At 57.5% G+C, this 21,841-nt stretch overlaps 3 protein-coding genes across 15 annotated transcripts in view; 1 reads left to right on the forward strand and 2 right to left on the reverse strand.

Moving 5' to 3' along the window:
- Positions 1 to 18,579, forward strand: ZBTB4 (zinc finger and BTB domain containing 4). Of its 9 annotated transcripts, XM_077892844.1 has the most exons (9): positions 3,802 to 3,944; positions 5,437 to 5,572; positions 5,655 to 5,716; positions 10,592 to 10,663; positions 10,939 to 11,034; positions 11,395 to 11,486; positions 11,746 to 11,815; positions 12,207 to 13,309; positions 13,985 to 18,579. In XM_077892844.1, exons 4-9 carry the CDS (start codon positions 10,622 to 10,624, stop codon positions 15,936 to 15,938), a joined length of 3,357 nt encoding a protein of 1,118 aa, XP_077748970.1. In that variant the 5' UTR covers positions 3,802 to 3,944; positions 5,437 to 5,572; positions 5,655 to 5,716; positions 10,592 to 10,621; the 3' UTR covers positions 15,939 to 18,579. The 9 variants fall into 9 exon arrangements, with proteins under 9 accessions (XP_077748974.1, XP_077748977.1, XP_077748979.1 ...); XM_077892845.1 differs by lacking the exons at positions 3,802 to 3,944; positions 5,437 to 5,572; positions 5,655 to 5,716 and having other exon boundaries at positions 10,863 to 11,034; XM_077892846.1 differs by lacking the exons at positions 3,802 to 3,944; positions 5,437 to 5,572; positions 5,655 to 5,716 and having other exon boundaries at positions 10,863 to 11,034; positions 11,403 to 11,486.
- SLC35G6 (solute carrier family 35 member G6) lies at positions 88 to 2,867 on the reverse strand. 3 transcript variants are annotated; one of them, XM_077892869.1, is made up of 2 exons: positions 2,381 to 2,867; positions 88 to 1,604 (listed from the first exon to the last, which is right to left on the reverse strand). In XM_077892869.1, the coding sequence occupies exon 2, from the start codon at positions 1,428 to 1,430 to the stop codon at positions 591 to 593; it is 840 nt and encodes a 279-aa protein (XP_077748995.1). In that variant the 5' UTR covers positions 1,431 to 1,604; positions 2,381 to 2,867; the 3' UTR covers positions 88 to 590. The 3 variants fall into 3 exon arrangements, with proteins under 3 accessions (XP_077748995.1, XP_077748993.1, XP_077748994.1); XM_077892867.1 differs by lacking the exon at positions 2,381 to 2,867 and adding an exon at positions 2,079 to 2,364 and having other exon boundaries at positions 88 to 1,834; XM_077892868.1 differs by lacking the exon at positions 2,381 to 2,867 and adding an exon at positions 2,079 to 2,363.
- Positions 18,151 to 21,841, reverse strand: part of CHRNB1 (cholinergic receptor nicotinic beta 1 subunit) — a 9,894-nt gene continuing 6,203 nt past the window's right edge. For 2 of the 3 annotated variants that reach the window (XM_077892863.1, XM_077892862.1), the window contains exons 8-11: positions 21,615 to 21,838; positions 20,894 to 21,075; positions 20,423 to 20,570; positions 18,151 to 20,285 (exon numbers count right to left, since the gene is read on the reverse strand). In XM_077892863.1, coding sequence (XP_077748989.1) covers positions 20,076 to 20,285; positions 20,423 to 20,570; positions 20,894 to 21,075; positions 21,615 to 21,838 — 764 coding nt within the window. In that variant the 3' untranslated portion in view covers positions 18,151 to 20,075. The remainder of the gene's footprint in view (positions 20,286 to 20,422; positions 20,571 to 20,893; positions 21,076 to 21,614; positions 21,839 to 21,841) is intronic. The other variant, XM_077892864.1, reaches the window with a different exon arrangement.

The raw sequence follows: 21,841 nt of genomic DNA on the forward strand, positions 1-21,841 counted from the left end.
GGGCAGGGATCCCAAGGGATTCTCCAATGAGAGCGGAGTAGGACTTTCACTCTCCTTCCAAAGCAGAGATGACACCAACGGCACAGCCACATTCAGAGTGATCCTTGTTTGATGTCAATGTCACGTCACCACCCGGGGTGGGGGTGGGGGGAGCATAACCGTGAGGGAAGGAAACTGTCCGGGAAGAAAAGGCACACTCCCTCGCCCCAGCTGCTCGCTGTGTGCTCTGTCCGCTTGCCTGAAAGCCCCCAACACTCCATCCCCCATGCTTTTCTCTCTAGGGTAAAAGCCTCCCCTCCGGGGCCCCGCATGGCATGAGGCCAGGTTTGCTGCTCGGATCTCAGCCCTTACTTATGATCCCCCAGCCCCAGCCTAGACTGTACATCTCCGGGTTCTCACACTTGTTCCAGGTCTTCTATCTAGGCAGCCCCTCTCTGCCAAGTCTCGGGGTCACCCTCACCTACAAGGGGTGTCCCTCTTCTGCACCAGTTCTTTCCAGTCACTTGCTCTCCTAGTGTTTGTATTACAGTCTCTCCTCCTCCTATTTCCCCCTGCCCACCCCCCCAACCCCCAGGCTCTCAACTCTGATCTCACTCCTCCACCTGCCCTTCCCTCTCACAGCTGAGGTTCTGGGCGGTGATGATGGCGATGCTGCCCAACACCACCCCTGCCCCCATGATGTCAGAAGGTGCCACGGTCTCATAGAGTACATAATACTGCAACATGAGGGCCACCACGACCTCAGAGTGCAGGACGGCGCACACCAGGGCGGGGTGGGCCTTAGTGACTGCGTAGCTCACACACACAAAGGAGACCAGGGCCAGGATCCCCACTGCCCCCACGCAGCTCCAACTCAGAGGATCATTGGGCAGCACAGGCGTCTGCAGGACAAAGAGGCCCGGCACAGAGCCCACCAGCCCCACCAGGCCAAACAGGAAGGCCACTGTGGGTAGGCAAGAGGGGAAGTCCAGGGAGCGATACACCAGAAGCCCCAGCGACAGTGCCAGGCCGCCCAGGAACGCTAGTACATAGCCCAGGGCGGTGTAGAGGCCCGTGGTCCCCTCCTGCAGTGTCCCTAGTCCAGGTCCCACAATGATGATGAGTCCCAGGGTGCTGCCCAACAGGCCACACCAGTCGTAGCCGCTGAGGCCCTGGCTCTCGAGGCAAAGGGCGAGGAGGGCAGAGCAGACGGTGGAAGAACCTTTGCGGACCGTGGCCGCGTTGCCAGCAGGCACCACCTGAACGGCGCTGTAGGCGCATCCAATGCTGAGGACGTTGAGCAGGGCGTGGAGGCAGGCCCGGCCCCGGACATCAGGAGGCCCCAACAGTGGGTCTCCACGCAGTTTAAGTATCAGGGCAATGGGGAGGTGGAAGAGACAGCGACAGATGAGCAGCTCCAGCGAGGGTAAGTGAGAAGCCTGGTAAGCCATACGGGAGAAGGGGCCCACGAAGCCAGCGGGCAGGCCCCCACCCAGCAGGGCCACAAGCAGGCCCTTGGTGGCGTCGGAGGGCCGGCAGCGCTGGTGCGAGGGGAGGCTGGGCGGAGTGGAGGGCGGTGATGGCTGGGTGAAGTCGGGCAGGTTGAAGTAGGGGTGACTGCCAGCCTGTGAGGGAGAAAGGAGCTCGGGCATTAGGGGGACCCGGGCAGGGCGGAACCCAGGCTGGGGTCAGAGACCTCGCAGGACAGTAGCGGGCCAGGCTGCCTTGCTGAGGAGGGCTCCCAGCAGCTAGAAGGGGCCTGTAACTGGATGAAGTGGTACAGTGTGGGCCTTGGGTCTCTCTAAAGCACGAAACGGGGTGAGTGGTCCTGGAGCATCGCGTTTCTCTGGGTATGCTGTCCAGGAGAGAAGAAAGAGAGGACTCAGGGGTGCTCTGTCGGTTTGGGGAAGGGGAGGCAGCCTCAGATGCTGCGTGTCTGTGTGATGTCACAGGTTCCGGTGGGGGGACATCTGGGTACACCATTGTGAGTTTCATTTGTAGGTGTCTCCAGGACAGCCGGGAGGTTTAAGGGGAAGACAAAAGGGAGTGGCCAGGAGCTACAGGGAAGGGGGCTTTGCCTCCCTGACCCCCACACTCACCATCTATCCTTGGACTTCCTCCTCGACTCCTGGCTCAGGGGGCCTGGGCCCTTCAGAGCTCCAGCCCTTGTGACCTGGTTGGAGTGGGAGTGGGGTTCTTCCCTGGAACCTTCCTGAGGTGGGGGTGGGAGGTTCTTCCCTGGAACCTTCCTGAGGTGGGGGTGGGCCTAGTTTCTCATTGTTTCCAACCTGGCTTGCTTTGTCTGTCTCTCCGGCCCCACAGTTGGTCTCGTTCTCTTTTATGAGTAGCTCTGTGATGAGACTCCTTTGGCTTCATATTAAGTTATTTACTTACGTCTCACCTTGTTTCAGAACGGTTTTGCGGGAAGGAGCTCTGAGGCCTGGCTTCTCTGTGTCCCGAGTTTTGAATTTTTGAACGCCAGGGAGGAGTCTCTGGGACTGTCCCTCTGGAGTTTCAGGAATGTGTGTTTCTTGTGCGTGAGCTTGCACCTGGCGTTTTGTTGGTGCCCTCCCAGGAGGCACGCGCCAGGGCCTCTGCATTTATGCAGAAGTACATAGATGTGGATATTCCTGCCGGTGGGGACAAAATAGGAAGCTGCGTGTCCATCTGCACTGGTAGTCATTTAGTGTGCTTGCTGTGGAGGGCTGGGGCCTGCCTGGCCGCCAGCCTGCTGGGGGGCCCTGTGCATATCTGGGGAGGGTGGGCATGTGCCTGGGTCCAGGGCTGCCCCCTCCCCCGCGCCCCCATGAGAGTGCTGAGCCCGGGTCTGTGGGTCCCCCTGGGCCGGATTGTGAGCCTGCCATGTTGTGTGTCTGCGAGAGGGTGTGCGTGCTCCGGGACCCGCCGCCGAGTGAAGGGCGTGCAGGGGTCGGGGGGGGGGGGGGTGTCCCTTGCCCGGGAGTGGGGGGTCGTGAGGGCCCGAGGGGCTGCGGCGGCCAGGCCCACTCGCCCGGTGCCCAGCGGTCCGGCAGCCCCGCGCTCCTGCGCCGTGCCGGTACGGGGATCGGTCTGGGCCGAGGCCGTCGGGCGCGCTCGCCCCGGAGCCCGAGCCCGGAGCCCCGCGTCGGTATCGGCTGCGCGGCGCCGGCCTCCTCTCGGCGGCGGCGGCGCTGGGGGGGGTACTGTTTCCGGGGGTGGGGGTGGGGGTAGGACCGGGGCGGGGGGGAGCCGATGATGTCAGCGGCGGCAGCGGCGGCGGCGGGGCCGGGCCGGGGCCGGGCGCTGGGGGGGCCGGGGCAGGAGCCGGAGCCGGAGCTGGAGGCGGGCGAAACCGGAGCGGCCGGGGGCGGCCACGGGGATGAGCCGGGCCTGGCGGACGCGGCGCCATCGCAGTCAGGTGGGCCCCGGGGCGAACCGGGCAGGGCCAGGGCGGACCGGAGCCAACGGCCGGGCCCCCTCCACGCTGCCCGGCGCAGCGGGGGCCCGAGCCGCGCCCCGCGCGGTGCCGTCTCCCCTCCGGGCTTGACCTGGGGGCTCGGGGTCGGGGGCTGAGCTTGGCCCCGCCTCCAGGCGCGCGCGGCGCGGGGGGCGACTAAGGGGGCCCCGGTGCGGCGTCCGACCCGGCGGCGGCGGCGGGGGGTGCGATCGGCCGGGCCCGGGGAGGGGGCCGCGCTCCTTCCCCTCCCCAAGGGTTAATTCTGCAGCCGGGTGCCCCCCCCCCCGGGGGGCAGGTTGGGGGTGGGGTGGGGCGGGTGTGAGCCCGGGCCGGCGCTGCAAAGCTGCTGGGAGGGCGATGGCGTAGGAGCCAGGCAGAGAGGGGGAGGGGTGGGCCGCCCGGCGCCCCGGAGTTGGGGTGTGCGGGGTGCGCAGGGCGAGCGGGGGCCCCGGAGCCGTCGTGCCGTCGGGGCAGGCTTGTGGCTGCGAGCCCTGGAGATTGTGTGTCTCCTGCTGAGTTGTGGGGCAAGGTAAACCTCTCCCGGGCACCACTGTTTGTTGGTCTGGCAGCCAGGGGGTCCGGGCAGGGCCCTCCCAGAGCCACGGGCACAGAGAGCCTGATGGAGGGGTGTCCAGTGGTACGGGGCAGAATTACAAGATGTGGCCCCCTGGCTTTGGGTGACAGGTCCGCATTGGAAAGCAGGGCACAATCCATGCGGAGTTTGTCAGATGTGTGGTTTTATGTATGTTTTTTGCCAGCATGTGTTTTCTTGCACGTATGTGTCTTTTGCTGCGCACATGAACTATTTATGAACTGTTGTTTTCTGCATAGCTGGCGTGGTTAATGTGTGTGCTGTGGAGGGCACCAGAGTGCAGCGTGTATGTGCCTGTTCCGAGGGGCCTGTTGTGTACCTTTGGGTCGGAAGGTGTCACGTCCGGGTCCCCTTTCCGTGGCCCCGCCAAGGTGTGGTCTGGTGTTGGCAAGGATGGCCCACAGGATGTGTCTGTGGATCTGTGTGTTGAGTGAGTTGCATGGGGGCAGCACGTCTGTAACTCAAGTCCTGATGATCTGGGGCCTGGGAGAAGCCCCAGGGTGTGTCCCAGGTACCTGTAGGGCAGCAGGGCACCGCCGTGTGAGGGGCTCCAGGTGGAATGTGCCGGTTGTGTTTATGGGATCGTGGGCAGCTGGGCGAGGGGAAGGTTGTGTGTCTGTAACATTCTCTATGGGATTCTTTTGTGACGTTGTTTGTGGGAGCCTGTCCGTGCTCTTGGACTGGGCAGCGAGCTGGTCAGAAAACACTTGTGGGGAGGGAGGTGGCGTGACAAGGGCAATGTGGGCCTCAGACTTGGGAGATCAGCCACTAGCCGTGTGCGTGCCTGTCTTCTGCGCGTTTCAGTGGCCGTGTGGGGCTGCTGTGGGGCTGTGTTACGAAGGAGGCAGACAGATAAACATGGGGCAGAGCAAGGGCAGCAGGCGGGAGGCCTGGGTGGTGGCGAGGTGGCCCAGTCAGGCTCTGTTCGGGGTCTGAGTGCTTGCCCCCCTCGAGGCCTGCCCAGCGTGTCAGGGTCACCGAGAGGAGAGGCCTGGTGGCTGCAAGGAAACCACATTTGGACAGGGTGGCTTCTTGGACATGTTTATGTAAAGGCCGGGTGTGACTCTTGTCACTGAAATGGAAAAAAGAAACACGAAGTTTTCAATCCCATCCTCCTGCTTCACCCTCTCTCTGCCCCCCTTCTGAGTACCTCTGCTTTTCCTGCTCCTCTGTGACGCACACGGCACTGCTTCTGCCACTGTGGAAGGGTCTGGGAATGGAATTCGCTCACTAGGCAGATTGCTCAGAACAGGTTTTCCTCACCTTTACTGCCTGGGCCCTCATGTAGGGGTGTGTGTGTGTGTGTGCGTGCAGTGTGCTGCACCTGGCCTGGCTGGGGGAGGGGTTGGTTATGTAGGGGGATGGGGCTGAGTGAGCCCTGGCTCCCGGTCTATAAAATGGGGCTAATTCCCTGCCTATCTTCCAACAGGGGTGCAAGTGGCGCCTGGAGTACATACCTGGAAATTAGGTACAGATTGGGGGGCCGTGCCCTTCTCAGGGCCTGGCTTGTAACAATAGCAGTAAACCCTTACTGAGCACGTACAGCGTACCAGGCACTGTTCTCGGTGCGTTTTACATATATGATCATTCATTTACTCTCTACAGCACGCCGTGGAAGTAGGTGTTCTAATCATCTCCCTTTTTCAGATGAGACAGCTGAGGCCCAGAGAAGTTAAGTAATCTGCCCAAAGCCACTTAGCTGGGAAGAGGTAAAGCTGGATTTGAACCCCGGCAGTCAGGCTCTAGATCCTGTGCTCTCTGACTCTGTTCTCTGTTGCCTTTCTGAATGAAGCCTTCTGTGGGCCTCTCTCTGCACCCACCCCCATGCACACACACTTCTCCCCAGTTTCTGCAGAACTTAGCACCCAGTACCAATCTGTCTCAGAAGACCTGTGTGCTTAGACAATGACTTGGGGAGTCCCAGCCTAGGGAGAGCTGGCCACGGGAGCACCAAATGTTGACGAGCCAGAGCCAGGCGCAGGAGAGATAATCCCTTGTCCTGTGAGTCAGGGGGAGTCAAGAGGGGGGTAGTACTGGAGTTACATTTTAGAGGGTTTTAGGAAGAGGCTAGGTAAAGGTTGCATTTCTGGCAGAAGAGCCAGCACAGGCAAAGACAGGGGTGCTGTGTAGCCGGTTGAGGTGGGAGAGCCCTGTGGGTGCTTGAAGGGAGTCTAACTCAAGGCAGGATTGGGAAGGAAGATTGGAACTGGACCCTTGAATGGCTGGCAGAGCGATTTGAATTATATTCCCAAGCGAGTAGGGACCAGGGAAAATTACTGAGCCCAGGACTGATACTGCCTGAGGTCTCTGCGGACAGGGACCCTCAGTGAGTGGAGGGCTAGGCCTAAAGGCAGAGGAATAACCTTGGGCCAGGCAAGTGTTAACCAGGGCCTAAGCTAGTCCAGGGGCCAGAGGCGGGTTGGAGGGAAGTCTTCCAGGGCTGTTCCCAAGCTGGGCCGCAGATCCGACCCTGCCTGGTGAGGGCTGGCCCTGGGAGTGAAGGAAAGGGCGGAGTCAGGCATGACACAGTTAAGGCTTAGCACGTGAGACCTTATGTGGTGATTTCTGTAATCCACCGCCAGGCCATAGGCCCCTTCAGGGCAGGATCTGGTGGTCTGACAGAGGGAAAAGACTTAGCATCTGGGTTCAGACAAGTCTGGATCTGAATTTTGAGCCTGGTGCTCCCAAGCGGTGTGACCTTGAGCAGGGTAGATCCCTCTATGAGTCTCAGTTTTCTCATCTGTGAAATTGGGGTAACATAAATGCCAACTCTGGGTGGCCGTTCTGAGAAAACCATTCAGCGAGACAATCCATGTCAAACCCTGGAAGTATATGAGGCAAAGCGTGAGCCCCCCAGAAGTGGTCATGTCATCCTGCTCTTCCCCAGCTGCTGGCCAGCTCTGTCCAGCACTAAGGGTGGCTTCTTTCCTGAGGGTGGACAGACCCCATGAAGGCTTTGAAGAAGGCAGGTTCATTCGTTCACCAAAATATTTTTGAGGGGATCCCTGGGTGGCTCAGCGGTTTAGCACCAGCCTTTGGTCCGGGGTGTTGATCCTGGAGTCCCGGGATCAAGTCCCACATCAGGCTCCCTGCATGGAGCTTGCTTCTCCCTCTGCCTGTGTCTCTGCCTCTTTCTCTCTCAGTCTATGTCTCTCATGAATAAATAAATAAAATATTTAAAAAATATTTTTGAAATCTCCCATTATGGGACACCTGGGTGGCTCAGTTGGTTGGGCATCTGCCTTCAGCTCAGGTCACAGGCCTGGGGTCCTGGGATCGAGTCCCATGTGGGGCTCCCTACTCAGCAGGGATCCTGCTTATCCCTTTGCCTCTGCCTCTACCTGCTGCTCCCCCTGTTTGTGCATGCTCTATCTCTCCATCAAATAAGTAAATAAAATATATTTTTTTAAGATTTTATTTACTTATTCATGATAGTCACACAGAGAGAGACAGAGAGGCAGAGACACAGGCAGAGGGAGAAGCAGGCTCCATGCACCGGGAGCCCGACGTGGGATTTGATCCCGGGTCTCCAGGATCGTGCCCCGGGCCAAAGGCAGGCGCCAAACCGCTGCGCCACCCAGGGATCCCAATAAAATATTTTTTAAAAATAACAGAAATCCCCCATTATGTACCAGGAACTGGTCTAGGCATTGATGAGAGCAGTGAGCAAAGCAGTGACAACCTCCCTCCCTTGGAGCTTACGTTCTAGAAATAAATGAACACTATGCTTTGCTAAGTGCTAAGGAGGCATCATAGAGGAGAGGCATAGGAAGTTGAGGCATGTGGGGGCAGCCATGAAGGCCTCCAGGAGAAGGCACCTTGAGGCAAGGCTTCTAGGAGGTGGGACGCCGAGGCATGGGGCCATCTGAGGAAAGAACGTTTCGGAGGCAGAGGGAACAGCAAGAGGCAAAGCATGTCTGGTGGCGGTGCTCAGAACCCCAGCTCAGTCACATCTCTCAGATCACATAGCCAGTCAAGGGTGGAGAAGAAACTGTGAAAACAAATAAAAAACTTAAAAAAACACAGAACCACCAAACCTACCATAAGCCTGATTTCTGCCCCCTCTTCTCTATACCACTTCCCTCCACCGCTTTCCGGGACTGAGTTTCCAAGATAATAATAAGAGCTAGCATTTCTTGGGCACTTACCAAGTACTCTTTTAGGTACTGCTGGTTAGGAACTGGTTTAATCTCTACAAACAACTGTGCCATGCAGGAGCTACTCATTATTCCCCCCCTCCCTACAGACAAAGAAACTGAAATATAGAGAGGTTAGGAAACTTGCCCAGGATCACATAACTAATGTCTTTACTTTTGTAAAACCCCGTAAGGTTATGACTGTCAGTGATGGGCAGCTGAACTCCAGAGAGCTGGTTCCAAACTCCAGCTTGGTTAGCAACGAGACGGGGTGGGGGTGGGGAGGCTGGTCACCCCACCATTGCGTCCTCTCCACTTTCAGGGGAGGAGTTTGGCATATTGAAAGCCTCAGTTTACTCATCTGTATGGTGGGGCAGATGACGGCCCCTGCTGTTGCTTATCTGGGGTTCTTTTGAGTGTTGAAATGAAATGACGCAGATAAAATGCTTAGCACTGTGCTAAGTATTTCATATGTGGCAGCTACAAGGACCACGATGGTGATGCTCCCAGGTGATTTCTAAGGGCCCCGCTGGCCTTGGACCCCCGCAGTTCTAAGGAGCCCTGACAGGCCTTCCTCAGGTGCCTTGGCTGTCAGCATACAGCCACACAGCAGTAGGCGCCAAGCCTAAGCGCCTGTGCAGGTGGGCAGGCCTGGCCAATGGGAGGGGCGGGGCCTGGAGCTCACCTGCACAGGCCTGCTACCTGTGGAGGAAGGGGGGGCCCTCCTCGAATTTTTTTTCCCTTCCTCTGATTTTCACAAAGGTACTAGATGGGCCAGTGGGCCCCTAGTGGATGCTGTTGAAAGAAAAACAACTGGTTTTCTATATTCTCTCCTCACAGCACCTGTGAGTACAAATGGGGGGGGGGGGGTGAGTTTTACACACCAATTCTCTGACACCAGCTGGGGATCCTACAATTTGATCTGATCCTAATATCATCTACCTGGGGATACAGTTCGATCCCACAGATTAAGGGGACTCACCACCATGAGACTGCCCGTTTCAGATGTCCTAAGTCTGGGCCTCCCATACTGCTGACCAACCAGCTGTAAATGGAGGTTTCCCACGACCCCCTCTTCAGCTCAGAGAATTTGCTAGAATGGCTCGTAGAATTGAGGGTGATACTTGCTTAGGTTTCCTGGTTATTGCATAATAAAGGATACGATAATGCAGGGGAATAGCCAAATGAAGAGATACATATGGTGAAGTCTGGAAAGGTCCTGAGCACAGGACCTTCTGTCTCTGCGGGTTGGGGTACACTGCCTTCCTGTCACATGGTCTGACCCAGAAGCTCTCTGAACCCCATAGTGTAGAAATTTTTATGGAGATTTCATCCTGTTGGCATGATCGAGTATTAACTCAGTCTCCGGCCCCTCACCCCTGCATGGAAGATGAACTGAAAGCCCCAAGCTTCTAAACATGGCTTGGGCTTTCTGGTGACTAGCCCCCAACCTGAAGCTCCCCAGGAAACCCCCAAGGTCACTTCATTAGGCACAAAAGATGCTCCTGTCACCCAGGAAACTCCAGAAGATTTAGGAGTTCTATGTCAGGGACCAAGGTCAGAGACCAAATATTAGCACAAAAGATGCTCCTATCCCCCCTATCCCTTGGAAAACCCTAAGAGTTTTAGGAGCTCTGTGTCAGGAATGGAGATGAAGACCAAATATACATATTTCCTATAGTATCACAGTATCACAGCTATAAACCTGCTCTTCATCCTGACAGAGCCAACAACACAGGCTTCTAAGTCAGACTTGCTGGTATCAGACCCCAACCCTGCTACTAACCAGTCACACGTCCTAGGGCAAGCTACCTGACATCTTAGCTTCAGTCTGCCTAATTAAAATGGGGAAGCTGGGGCGCCTGGCCAGCTCAGTTGATGGAGCACGTGACTCTTGACCTCAGCGCTATGAGTTTGACCCCCATGTTGGGTGTAGAAATGACTTAAAAATAAGATTTTTTTTTTTTTGGTAGATTTTACTTATTCATGAGAGACCCAAGAGAGGCAGAGAGAGACACAGGCAGAGGGAGAAGGAGGCTCCTTGCAGGGAACTCAATATCGGACTAGATCCCTGGACCCTGGGATCACGCCCTGAGCTGAAGGCAAACGTTCAACCCCTGAGCGTGTCCCTAAAAATAAAATCTTAATAGGGTAGTGATGAGGAGCAGAGGAGGTCATACAAGTGAAGCATTGGCTCTTGGGGACCCCAGCAGGAAGGACTATGCTTATGGGGGTGGGGGAGCTTTCCCTTTCTCCTCACTTTACGACCTGAACTGGACACCAGTCCGCATGAGGTGGTGTTAGGGATGCTTCTGCAGGATTCTCACCCCATCTGTGATCCAGCAACTAAAGGGGTGACACTTGGCCCCGTACTGGTGTGTGCCTACCAGTTAGGGTTGTTAGGACTTCTGAGTATTACCCCTCTTTACCACCTTCCTTCTTCTCCAGGAGAGGAATCAGAGCAGTCTTTTTGGGAACATGAAACAGGCTGTGGCAAGGAGGCCTTCCAGCCCAGATAGTGTGAGTCATAAGCAGGAAAAGAGCATGGTTTTTTAGTGGAGAGAGGGATTCGTGAGGAACTCCTGATGCAGGGTACTGCAGAGGACGTGTGGCCTGGGGCATTGGGAAGGAGAGCATTCCCAAGTTTCATGAAGGGTGGACAAGAGGGGTCAAGAGCCCAGCCCCACTCTGTGAACAGGCACCCCCCTGTTATTACCAGCTGTGTGTGACTGTGGCTCTGGAACTCAAGACCTTCTGTTGAAAAATGGGACCTCAAGCCCTGACTATGCCCACAGGGGAAGTGGCTGTGTACTTTCTGTAAAGTGACCAGCACAACTCAAACTTGGGTTGTCTGCTACTTCTTTCGGATGGGCCTTCCAGCAAGAGATGAGGTGAGGGGTTGCATGTCCTTTCCCCCTTGTCAAGCCAAAGTCTTAACACCACCAGCTTTCAGAGTAAGATGTGGGATGCAAGCTTCATGCTGGGTCTGGTGGCCTTTTCAGTGCCCTCCAGAGATGGGAGCAAGCTGTCGTGTGTATGAATCTGTGGTCTTTGGTGGTCACCTGGCACCTCCTCTAAGATCTATGGGGCTAGGGTGTGTGTGTAAGTGTGTGTGTGTGGGGGAGGGGTTCTCTGCTGAATTGACTCTCTAGCAGTTGGGTCCAATAAAAAAGCTCTAGCAAATCTATTTTGATATGTAAATGAGACTATTATAATGAAAGACAACATGCAAATCTTTGATTTTCTTTGAGCCCGGAAGATTGGGCCAAAGGGACTGTGAGAGCGATCCAAGAGGCGTCCCTGGACCTATGGGATCTAACTACGCCCGCTGTGTTGTTTTGAGGTGAATTGGGAATATGCAAATCATCTTGTTCTTATACTCCTCTGGCCGGCAGAACAAGGCTTTGCAATAAAGTGTGTGACCTCCAAGGTGCAACTGGATGCTGCCAAACCAAGAACCCAGCAGGCCCCTGGGAGGGGGTCAGGGTCTGCAGAGCAACTCGGGCGTCCTCTCTCGGACCTCAAGTGCTGTGCCAGCCCCACCTCCTGGATTCCCTTCTCGCCAGCTCCCTTCCTGAGGACGCGGTTTGTTTCTTCAACAGAAGGAAGAGGCCCCACACCAGGGAATCACTGAGGCACCCCCGCTCTGCTCCATGTTGGCTGTGCTCTCAGGTGAGACGTGCTGCAGCTGCGGCTGCGGGAAGCTGGAAGCTGGACGTGAGACAGGGCAGCCGGTTTCCCGAGACTGGGGAGTCCTGCCAGGTGGTCACTAGTCGTCGTCGTCCTCATCATGGGGAACTGCTGCTTCCGTCTCTAATCTGTGACTTTGGAGGCTCTGACCCCTTGACCTTCATTGCGACCTGAGCTACCCTTGGCCACCTCCAGTCGCAGACGTTTGACATGCTAGGGCTGGATGCTGGCCAGATTGGTGTGGCTAAGGTTAACCCCTGCCTTCTGTGGCTGGCAGTTTGTCCCTCTGCCCCCAGCCTCTGATCTACAGCCTCCAAGGCCTCTCCCCTCCACCTGGCCTCTGACATGCTCCCCTGGCCTCTTCTCCGTCTAGGCCTGCGCCATGCCCCCCCCAGCGGAGGTGACAGACCCGTCCCATGCCCCCGCCGTCCTGCGCCAGCTCAATGAGCAGCGTCTCCGTGGCCTCTTCTGTGACGTCACCCTCATAGCTGGAGACACCAAGTTCCCTGCTCACCGCAGTGTCCTGGCTGCTTCTAGTCCTTTCTTCAGAGAGGCCCTGCTTGCTTCAGCTCCACTGCCCCTCCCACCAGTTACTGGGGGCCCTGCCCCCAACCCTGCCACCACCACAGCTGCCTCTTCCTCCTCCTCCTCCTCCTCCTCCTCTTCCTCCTCCTCTTCTTCCTCCTCCTCTTCCTCTTCTTCCTCTTCCTCATCTTCCCCACCTCCAGCCTCACCCCCTACATCCTCCCCACCCCGGGTCCTGGAGCTGCCAGGGGTCCCGGCGGCTGCCTTCTCTGATGTCCTCAACTTCATCTACAGTGCCCGGCTTGCTCTACCTGGCGGCGGAGGGGACGGGGCAGCGGTGGCAGAGATTGGAGCCCTGGGCCGACGTCTGGGCATCTCCCGCCTGCAGGGCCTGGGGGAGGGAGGTGATGCCTGGGTACCTCCGGCCCCTGCCCCCATGGCCACCTCGCAGTCGGAAGATGATAGCTTTGGCCCAGGGCCCAGACCAGCCGGGGAGTGGGAGGGGGACAGGGCTGAGGCCCAGACCTCTGACCCACAGCACCCCCTGCCTCGGCGGCCCCTCCCCTGCCCACGATGCGGGAAAAGCTTCATCCATCCCAAGCGTCTGCAGACCCACGAGGCCCAGTGCCGAAGGGGGGCCGGCCCTCGGGGGCCTGCAGGGCTGGGATCGGGGGGCCCAGGCCCCAGCGGCCCCGCGGGAGTGGATGCCTCAGCCCTGCCTGCCCCGGTGGGTTTCCGAGGCGGCCCTGAGCACGTGGTAAAGGTGGTGGGCGGCCACGTGCTGTACGTGTGCGCAGCCTGCGAGCGTTCCTACGTGACCCTGTCCAGCCTGAAGCGCCATAGCAACGTGCACTCCTGGCGGAGGAAGTACCCCTGCCGCTACTGTGAGAAGGTGTTCGCGCTGGCTGAGTACCGTACCAAGCATGAGGTGTGGCACACTGGGGAGCGCAGGTGAGTGACCTGGGGCCTGAGGTGGGGCCGTGGCTGGGTGGCAGTGGTGGTGGAGCGGTCAGGATCACCCCGCAGGGACCACAGGGGGAAGGAGGGGGCAGGGGCGAGCAGAGCATGGGGCCCAGGGAGTTGCCCCGAGACTGGCCTGCTGGCCCCTGCTCACCTACTTGAGGTCACTGGTGCAGCCACCTCCCTCCAGCCTCGGTTCCCTTCCCCAAGCACCCCTGGGTGCCCAGATGGGGCCTGGTGCCATGGGGAGGGCCAAGGCCAGCGAGGAAGTTGCCCCGCTAGGAAAAGACAGTGGGGGAACACAGGCATGCCCACTGGGTAGTTGGAACATGTATTTCTGCAACATGCCCTTGCTCGTAAACCATTTCCCAGATCCGTCCCCAGAGCCCCGAAAGGCGGCTTCGTGAGTTAGGCAAGGTGTGTGGTTACTCCCTGGTTTGCAGATGGACCAGCTGGGGCCTAGCGTCTCACAGCTGGTGGGGGGCACTGAGCTAGCACTGGTATCTCTGGCTGGCAGGATGGGACAAGCAGCATGAAAGGAGGGTGAACGAACGGCTGGGGGAGTCATAGGTGTGAGCGGAGGACATGGGAAGCTGAGGCCCTGGCTCCAGGGCCCCTGACTCAAGTATCTCTGTCCCCGCCTTGTTCCCTGCTGTCCTGGCCCAGGTACCAGTGCATCTTCTGCTGGGAGACCTTTGTCACTTATTATAACCTGAAGACCCACCAGCGAGCCTTCCATGGCATTAGCCCGGGCCTCTTAGCCAGTGAGAAGACACCCAATGGAGGCTACAAGCCCAAGCTCAATACCCTCAAGCTGTACCGCCTGCTCCCCATGCGGGCAGCCAAGCGGCCCTATAAGACCTACAGCCAGGGAGCCCCTGAGGCTCCCCTTTCTCCAAGCCTCAACACACCGGCCCCTGTAGCAATGCCTGCCAGCCCACCGCCCGGACCCCCACCCGCCCCCCAGCCCGGCCCCCCACCCTCTGTAATCGCTTTTGCCCACCCGGCTCCCTCTGTCATTGTTCACGGGGGCAGTAGCAGTGGTGGAGCAGGGGGTGGGCCGGCCAACACAGGGGGAGCCCAAGCCGCCTCGGTCATCACTTACACTGCTCCCCCGAGGCCCCCCAAAAAACGTGAGTACCCACCTCCTCCCCCTCAGCCTGCAGCCACACCAACCAGCCCGGCCACGGCGGGCAGCCCGGCCACAGCCGCAGGCCCGGCCACAGCCACGGAGGAGGCCAAGGGCCGCAACCCACGGGCTGGAAGGACTCTGACCTACACGGCCAAGCCAGCCGGCGGGATTGGCGGGGGTGGGGGTCCCCCTGCGGGGCCTGGCCGGGGCCCCTCTCAGCTACAGGCTCCACCTCCACTATGTCAGATCACCGTGCGGATTGGAGAGGAGGCCATTGTCAAGCGCCGCATCTCAGAGACTGACCTGCGCCCGGGGGAGCTGAGCGGAGAGGAGGTGGAGAGCGAGGAGGACGACGACGATGAAGAGGACGACGACGACGACGACGACGACGACGACGAGGACGACGAGGCGTCGCGGGCTGGCGGGGAGGACCAGCTCTGGCGGCCCTACTACTCGTACAAGCCCAAGCGCAAGGCGGCAGCGGGCGCGGGCGGCAGCGGGGTTGGCGCGCTGTCCCGGGGCCGCCGGCCGCCGCGCTGGAGACAGAAGCCCGAGCGCAGGGGCTGGGAGGAGCCGGCGGCCGCCGAGGGGCCCGCGGGCCGCGGCCGGGCCGAGCGGAGGCACCGCTGCGAGGACTGCGCCCAGACCTTCGCCACCCTGCGGAAGCTGCGCAAGCACCAGGAGGCGCACGGCGGCGGCTCGCACGGCGCCCGCGGCGGCCGGCGGTCCTCCAACCGCTTCGCCTGCCCGCACTGCGCCAAGGTGTGCAAGACGGCGGCCGCGCTGAGCCGCCACGCGCAGAGGCACGCGGCCGAGCGGCCCGGGGGCGCGCCCACGCCCGTCATCGCCTACTCCAAGGGCGGCGCCGGCACGAGGGCCGGGGATGTTAAGGAGGAGGCTCCTCAGGAGATGCAGGTCTCCTCGTCCAGCGGGGAGGCGGGTGGCGGGAGTGCGGCCGCCGACGGGGCCTCCGAGACCGCCTCCCTGCAGGACCCCGTCATCTCGGGGGGCGAGGAGCCCCCGCTGGTGGCGGCGGGGGGCGCCTACGCATACCCGCCGGTGCAGGAATTTCCGCTGGCTCTGATCGGGAGCGGCCGTGAGTCCGGCGGTGGGAGGGGGAAGGCGGGTGGCGAGGGGCCGGTGGGCGCCGGGGAGGGGGACCGCGTGGAGGGGATGGGGGCTGCCAAAGTCACCTTCTACCCGGAGCCCTACCCGCTCGTCTACGGCCCCCAGCTCCTGGCTGCCTACCCTTACAACTTCAGCAATTTGGCCGCCCTCCCGGTGGCCCTTAATATGGTCCTACCTGATGAGAAGGGTGGCGGGGCCCTTCCCTTCCTTCCGGGGGTCTTCGGCTACGCAGTCAATCCTCAAGCAGCGCCCCCTACGCCCCCAACCCCGCCTCCCCCCACTCTCCCCCCGCCAGTACCCCCTAAGGGAGAAGGGGAAAGGGCAGGGCTGGAGAGAACCCAGAAGGGAGATGTGGGGTGAGCTCTGGGCCCACCTCCCCCTTCACCAGATGCCACCCTCCCTGAACCCCCTGCCACTACCAGCTCCCTGGCTTCCCTGCCCCCTTGGGAGCCCCTCCACACTCTTGTGCAGGGACCTGGGGGCCCCTGGAGCTCAGGGGTCAGGCTGCTTTGTGTGAGATTATAGTTTTTCCCATCTCCTGGGAAGGGATCTTGGGCGGTTCCCCTCTCAGTTCTCCTCCAGGGAATGGCCTCCACGAGGCGCAGGGCCAGCTCTCATCCCTTCTCTAGCCCTCGGGGCAACTGAGCAATATACTTATATGAATCTCTACTCACGGCCCCCACCAGCTCTGAATGTCTAACCCACCCTCCTGATTCGTAAACCCCGAGGGGAAACCATCTCTTTCACCTAGTGATCTCCCCTCATTCTGAAGCTTTCTCTAAGCCCCTGCCTAGATGCTTCCTAGCACATTCCATTCTTCATGGCCCAGGGCCTGGACCAGACCATTGTGATACCTGACACCTGCCCACCTGGGAGCATGGCTTCGGTTTCCATTCTCCCCAGAAGTGGGTTTCTGTGTCCCTCTTTCCTTCACGTCGAGATGCCATGCCTTCCTTGGCTTTCATGCCTTTGGATCTTCCATATTCCTCCTCATTCTCCTGGACTCTGGAGATGGCCTCTTCCAATCCAGGTCAAGGAGGTGTTGAGGGGAGGGCTACCCATCTGTTCCATGGCTGAGCACTTTCCCAGCCCAGGGCAGCACTAATCTTGGCCCTGTCTTGACCCCCAAATCCAGTGAGCCCCAGATTCTTCCAAGGCAAAGGGGTGAATAGACTGCACCTCTTCCTGCCTCTACCTATGGCCTCTTCTGGGCTGAATCAGATTTGGGGGCCAGGATGGAGAACCTCCGTATGGAATGGGGAAGGGAATCTAATTCTCCGTTTTTTCCTGATGGTTTCTCCCAGACTAGACCAAATAGCCAGAAAAGTGATGGGGGTTGGATGGGTGGGTAAGCCCAATTTGCACATGACCTCCCATCCTTACCTTTACCTCCGTCTTCCCCAGTGTCGCTTCCCTCACCGTTCACTCCAGGTGGTTTTTGGGGAACCATCCTACTCCCTTGGTGGGCTTTGGGGTATCCCCACCAACTTTTCCTCCAGAATAGCACCTTACACCCCATCTTTGACTCAGTTCCCCACACCCAAAGATCCCAGCCTAGGGATGGGGTGCAGGGACCATCAACAGTCCCTAATCCCTAATTTGCACTAGTTAACCCTGGTCAGGGGTCCGTATGTTTCCTTCCAGTGGGGGAGTTGAAGAAATGTTTGCTCCTACTTCTCTTTGACGACCGGGCATCCCCACTCTGTGATTGGATGAATATTTCCTATCCCACCCACTTCCTGCCCTCCCCCCCAAAAAAAAAACAGCTCACAAGGGGAGAGCCAGTTTGGGGGAGCAAATCTGATAAATGGGAATTAGAGGAGTGCAGTTTAAAAAGGGGAAAGGCTGCCACCATTTAGATGGGAGCTTTATCCCAGCTACTGTTTTCCGGGGCCGAGATGGCTGCCCTCTCATGCGGCTGAAAGGGCAAGATCATGGCTTTTGGAGGGAGGTGAGCTTGGGGGGGAAGGACCAGGAGCATCCTCCTGCCTCCTCTTACCCTCCTCGTCTATAGGAAGGGGGAGGGTTTTGACAGGCTCCTGAATGTTAACCACGGAGGAGTCACTCCTTTACTCCTCCTCTGTCTCTTTGCACTTTTCTTGGTCTTGGCCACAGTCCGAGTGAAGAGTTTCCTACTGAATGTACCAAGTTCCAATTTTTAAGGGGGTAAAAAGCTTAAAACGGGAAAAATGCAAAAAAAAAAAAAATCACTAAAAAATTCCCACAAATCTTGTTTCTGGCACTTTAGAAAAACTGCGAAAAAAAGAACATAATAAAGAATACATATATATATCTACACAAATTTTATATATATATATACACACACACACATATATATATATACACACATACACACACACACACACACACACGCACGCACACGGCGGAACCACAAGAGACAGAAGCCTTGGAGGCAGGGGGCAGATGTGATGACAGCTCCCCTATATCCTTAACCTGCACTCCTCTGAGGCAGAAAGAAAGGCACAGGGAACAGAAGGAGTTGAGGATGGACCGGGGCATTTGAATTTCAGAACAGGTCAAAATTCCAAAACCATGGACATTTGGGGAGAACTGAGATTGCAGACATTTATTTTTCTCGGGGAAACCTGTTTTAGGAAGGTAGTTTCCAGAATTTGGTGGTTCTGGGCAACAAACGAGATTGTGGCAAATTGGAGATTAAAACATATGTATCCAAAGCTGGGGAACGTGAATATTGTGAATTTCAGATGTTGGAAATTTGGGATTTTGCCATTTCGTCTTTTTGAAAATTACTCAAGTCTTGTCAGTTTGTGCCCTCCTTGCCCATGTTCCCTGGGGAGAAGGGTGATGGTGGAGTGGAAAGGCCACTGGTTCTGTGCCACAGCACGCAAGGGTTAGAATTCTACAGACTGTAGCTCTATACGTAGTGAGGACCCAGATTTAGAGAAACTGACCAATATTTATCTCCGCATTTGTGTGTGTGTCCAACTCTCTAGGCCAATAAACCAACAAGACAAACAAACTGTGCTCTGCAGTGGGATGCCAAGTGCACTTCTTTGCGTGGCTGGTGGGTCGGCTGGACAGGGACACCCTTCCCTTGTCCCCCAGGGATCCTGGGGGCTGTGGCTGTATGATCCCTCCGAGGGCACAGCTTCCAGCAGCTGAGGAGGTGTGAGGGCTTGGCAACCCTGCGTACTTCATGGTAATGGCTGCAGCCACCAGAGCTCAAGCTGACTTTGGTCTGACCTCCAGGCTGAAACATTAACTCAGTCCAGTTCACACACCCTGCTGGGCCCAAGAGCCTCATGTCCCCCTGCGCCTTAGACCTGGTGCAGCCCCCTCTCCAAATTGAAAAGAAACAGGTGCAAAATGAGCCACGGTCATGAGACACAATCACCTGTCTTTCTCCACTCCTAGCCTCTCATTGTCTTCAACTTCTCATCCCCCTCTCCCCTCCCCTTGATTCTGTATAATGTTATGGAGGGGCAGACAAGTAAAATGAGAAAAGCTGGTCAGGTGGGTGGGGGCTTGGAGAAATTCTGGTACAAATACCTTGACAGCGTGGGCCGCCACTCATCAGGGGAATCAGGCCCGGTGTTACGTAGTTTAAAAAATTTTTTCTTTTCCCCAGAGAAGCCAGAAATCCAAATTTCTCTGCTCAATATCCAAATTTTTAAAGTGGCTAACACACTAAAAATTGTGCAGGCCAACAACACAGGCCAAACACGCACACCAGCTTACAACCTCTGATGTATACCCTGTACTGCTTTTGTTCCCATCTTCTCATATGACCCTCAGACTAGGGGGCAGATACTATTATTAGCCTCATTTTACAATGGTGGAATCTTAGGCCGAGAGTGGTTCAGTACCTTATACAAAGTTTGAGCACCAAAGCTGGAATTTGAAGGTTGTTTTTTTTTTTTTTTTTTTAAAGTGAGCTCTCATTACAAATGCATCCTTTTAGAAATAACTTTTCAAAAAAATCCTATGGATACACTTATCCGAAAACAATATGTTACAAGAAGGTAAAAACAAAGAGAATGACCTCTAGTCCCAACATGCAAACACAGGCACTATTCATTGGTGCATTTCCTTCCCAGAAAGAAAGAAAAGAAAAAATTCCCTAATCACTCAACAAATGTTAAGCACCTGCTATCCTATGGGTCAGGACCCGTGCTAGGCGCTGGGGATATTACAGTGAACAAAACACAGTTCCTGCCCTCATAGGTAGGGCGTACAGTCTACTTCTTGATCTTTGTTCCATTCTACCGGCAACCTAGTGTTACTCTCCAAAGGAACTTCTACAAGAAACCAGAAAACAGTGCATTTCTGGAGGGGCCACGGCTTCCGCCCGCCCCGTCCCACTTGGGCGCTCTCCCCACCAAGGCAATGGTGTGAGAGGACTGGATTCCAAGTGGAGCTGCGAGGTCCTGGCTCTTGGCCCTCTGTCCTCAAGGAAAAGGGTCCGCAGGGGGCAAGTGATAGGAGGCGTCCAGGAAGATGACGAGGGTCCCAACGCTAGTGAAGATGATGAAGGTCCACAGGAAAAGGCGATCCACTACCATGGCCACAAATTGCCAGTCTTCTTTCAGCTGGGGGTAGGCAGCGTAAACTCTTTTTGAGCTCCAGACCCCCAGGGGAAGGCCTGCCCTGTACCCTTGCCCTCGTCCTCCTACGGATCGGACGCAGGGGCGGGCCGCTGGGTCGAGGAAAACGAAACTGCGGCCGCTGGACGGAGTGAGGAACCAGTAGGAAGACAGGGGCGGGACCAAAGAGGCAAGCTTCCAATCAGAAGCAAGATTGGGCGATGGGGGCGGGGCCACGGGCCCGCCGGGCCCGCCCCGCTCAGCCCTCATGGGACTTACCGCGTCGTGGTCCTCCTGTTCCTGCAGCTGCCGAGCGATGTAGCTAATCGAGGAAACGACCTCCCGTAGCTCGGGAGGCAGGCCCACAGCCGGGTTTGGACCATCGACAAGTCGCCGCAGGTCCGGGGCAGACAATTCAGGCTGGAATCTGGAAGAGGCGGGACAGTTTGGCCACGCTCTGGGCTCCGTTCCGACTCCCTCCTCCGACACTCATTAGTTTTCAGAACGTAAGAAGGCCCTTTAGGCTCTCCCCGCCGGCGGCGATCTCTCCTGCCTTCCGCGATTCCTCCCATCTCAACACGTTCCACTGTCCGCCTTTCAGCAAAGTTGGCGGCGGAAGGGATACTACGATTCCCGTGATGCTCAAGGGCATCTTCCGGGACCCTAAGCCGCCTGCCTCTGCACAGGCTTCTGGGAACTGTAGTTCCCTCTCTCCTTTCCTCGTAGGCGACTGGGAGGAGTGGGTACTACCTGTTGGGTTTGGGGAAGAGAAAATCGTTCAGTGGCTTCCGGATGAAATATTCATCTGTTCCCCGACCCCAGCCACTTCCTGGAGAATCCCTGAGGGCTACGGGAGGTGGCTCCGGCATCAGGTCTCTCTCAGGTTTGGGCCTCTTCAGACCCAGGTATAGAGGGAGTTTGTGGATGAAGATCTGCTGAGTAGAAAGGCGTGTTGGCGGGGGGCTCTCATGCTTTCCGACGGGAAGGGAAGCAGCCTACCGGTCCTATCCCCGCGCCTGCGTGCGCGCGTCCCTCCCAGCTACCCAGACAAGGAAGTGCAACCACACATCAAGAGCTCCTGAGTGGCCTGGGAGGCGTCCTGGCCGGGGGGGGGGGGGGGGGGGGGGGGGGGGGGGAAGTCCCGAAGGCTTCCACCCTGATAGAACCTGACCCTGAAAAAAAAAAAAAAAAAAAAAAAAGAACCTGACCCTGAGAATGTTTCCCTGCAGCCCAGAATGGGCAGTATGGACGAAGAAAATATGGGATCTGTGGCATGACAAATGTCAGGGGGGTAAAATTAACTGTGCAACGTTTCAACACCCAACAGGCCTTAACACTTGAACACTCTACCAGGAGTTGTAGTTCTCCCTCAGGTCTATGAAGTTGGTAGGCAGGTTGCAGGAGCCACACCTGCGCAAAAAGACAAATGCTAGGACGGAGGATTAACATGGATTGGAGGAGGACATCTTACCTGGCGGACCCAAGTGGGCATTTGGTGGGTGTGGGGTGAGCGATGGTGCAGGTTGAGGACCACAACGCTCAGGATGACGGAGAAAGTGACGAGGATCATGGTAAACATGAGGTACTTGATAATGATGGGGACAGACAGGGAGGTCTCAGGAACTTTGTCTGCCAGCAGCAACAGGAACACAGTGAGGGTGAGCAGGGCAAAGATGGAGAGCCCCATCTTTTCTCCTT

This window comes from Canis aureus, chromosome 3, assembly GCF_053574225.1.
Source record: "Canis aureus isolate CA01 chromosome 3, VMU_Caureus_v.1.0, whole genome shotgun sequence".
NCBI lineage: Eukaryota > Metazoa > Chordata > Mammalia > Carnivora > Canidae > Canis > Canis aureus.

Bases quoted from the DNA above. Each gene is read 5' to 3' on its own strand.
- SLC35G6 (XM_077892867.1), bottom strand. From the start codon at position 1,631: ATGCCCGAGCTCCTTTCTCCCTCACAGGCTGGCAGTCACCCCTACTTC.
- ZBTB4 (XM_077892844.1), top strand. From the start codon at position 10,622: ATGAAACAGGCTGTGGCAAGGAGGCCTTCCAGCCCAGATAGT. The intron at 11,487-11,745 runs GTGAATTGGGAA...TTTCTTCAACAG, and splicing joins GCCCGCTGTGTTGTTTTGAG to AAGGAAGAGGCCCCACACCA. The intron at 13,310-13,984 runs GTGAGTGACCTG...GTCCTGGCCCAG, and splicing joins TGGCACACTGGGGAGCGCAG to GTACCAGTGCATCTTCTGCT.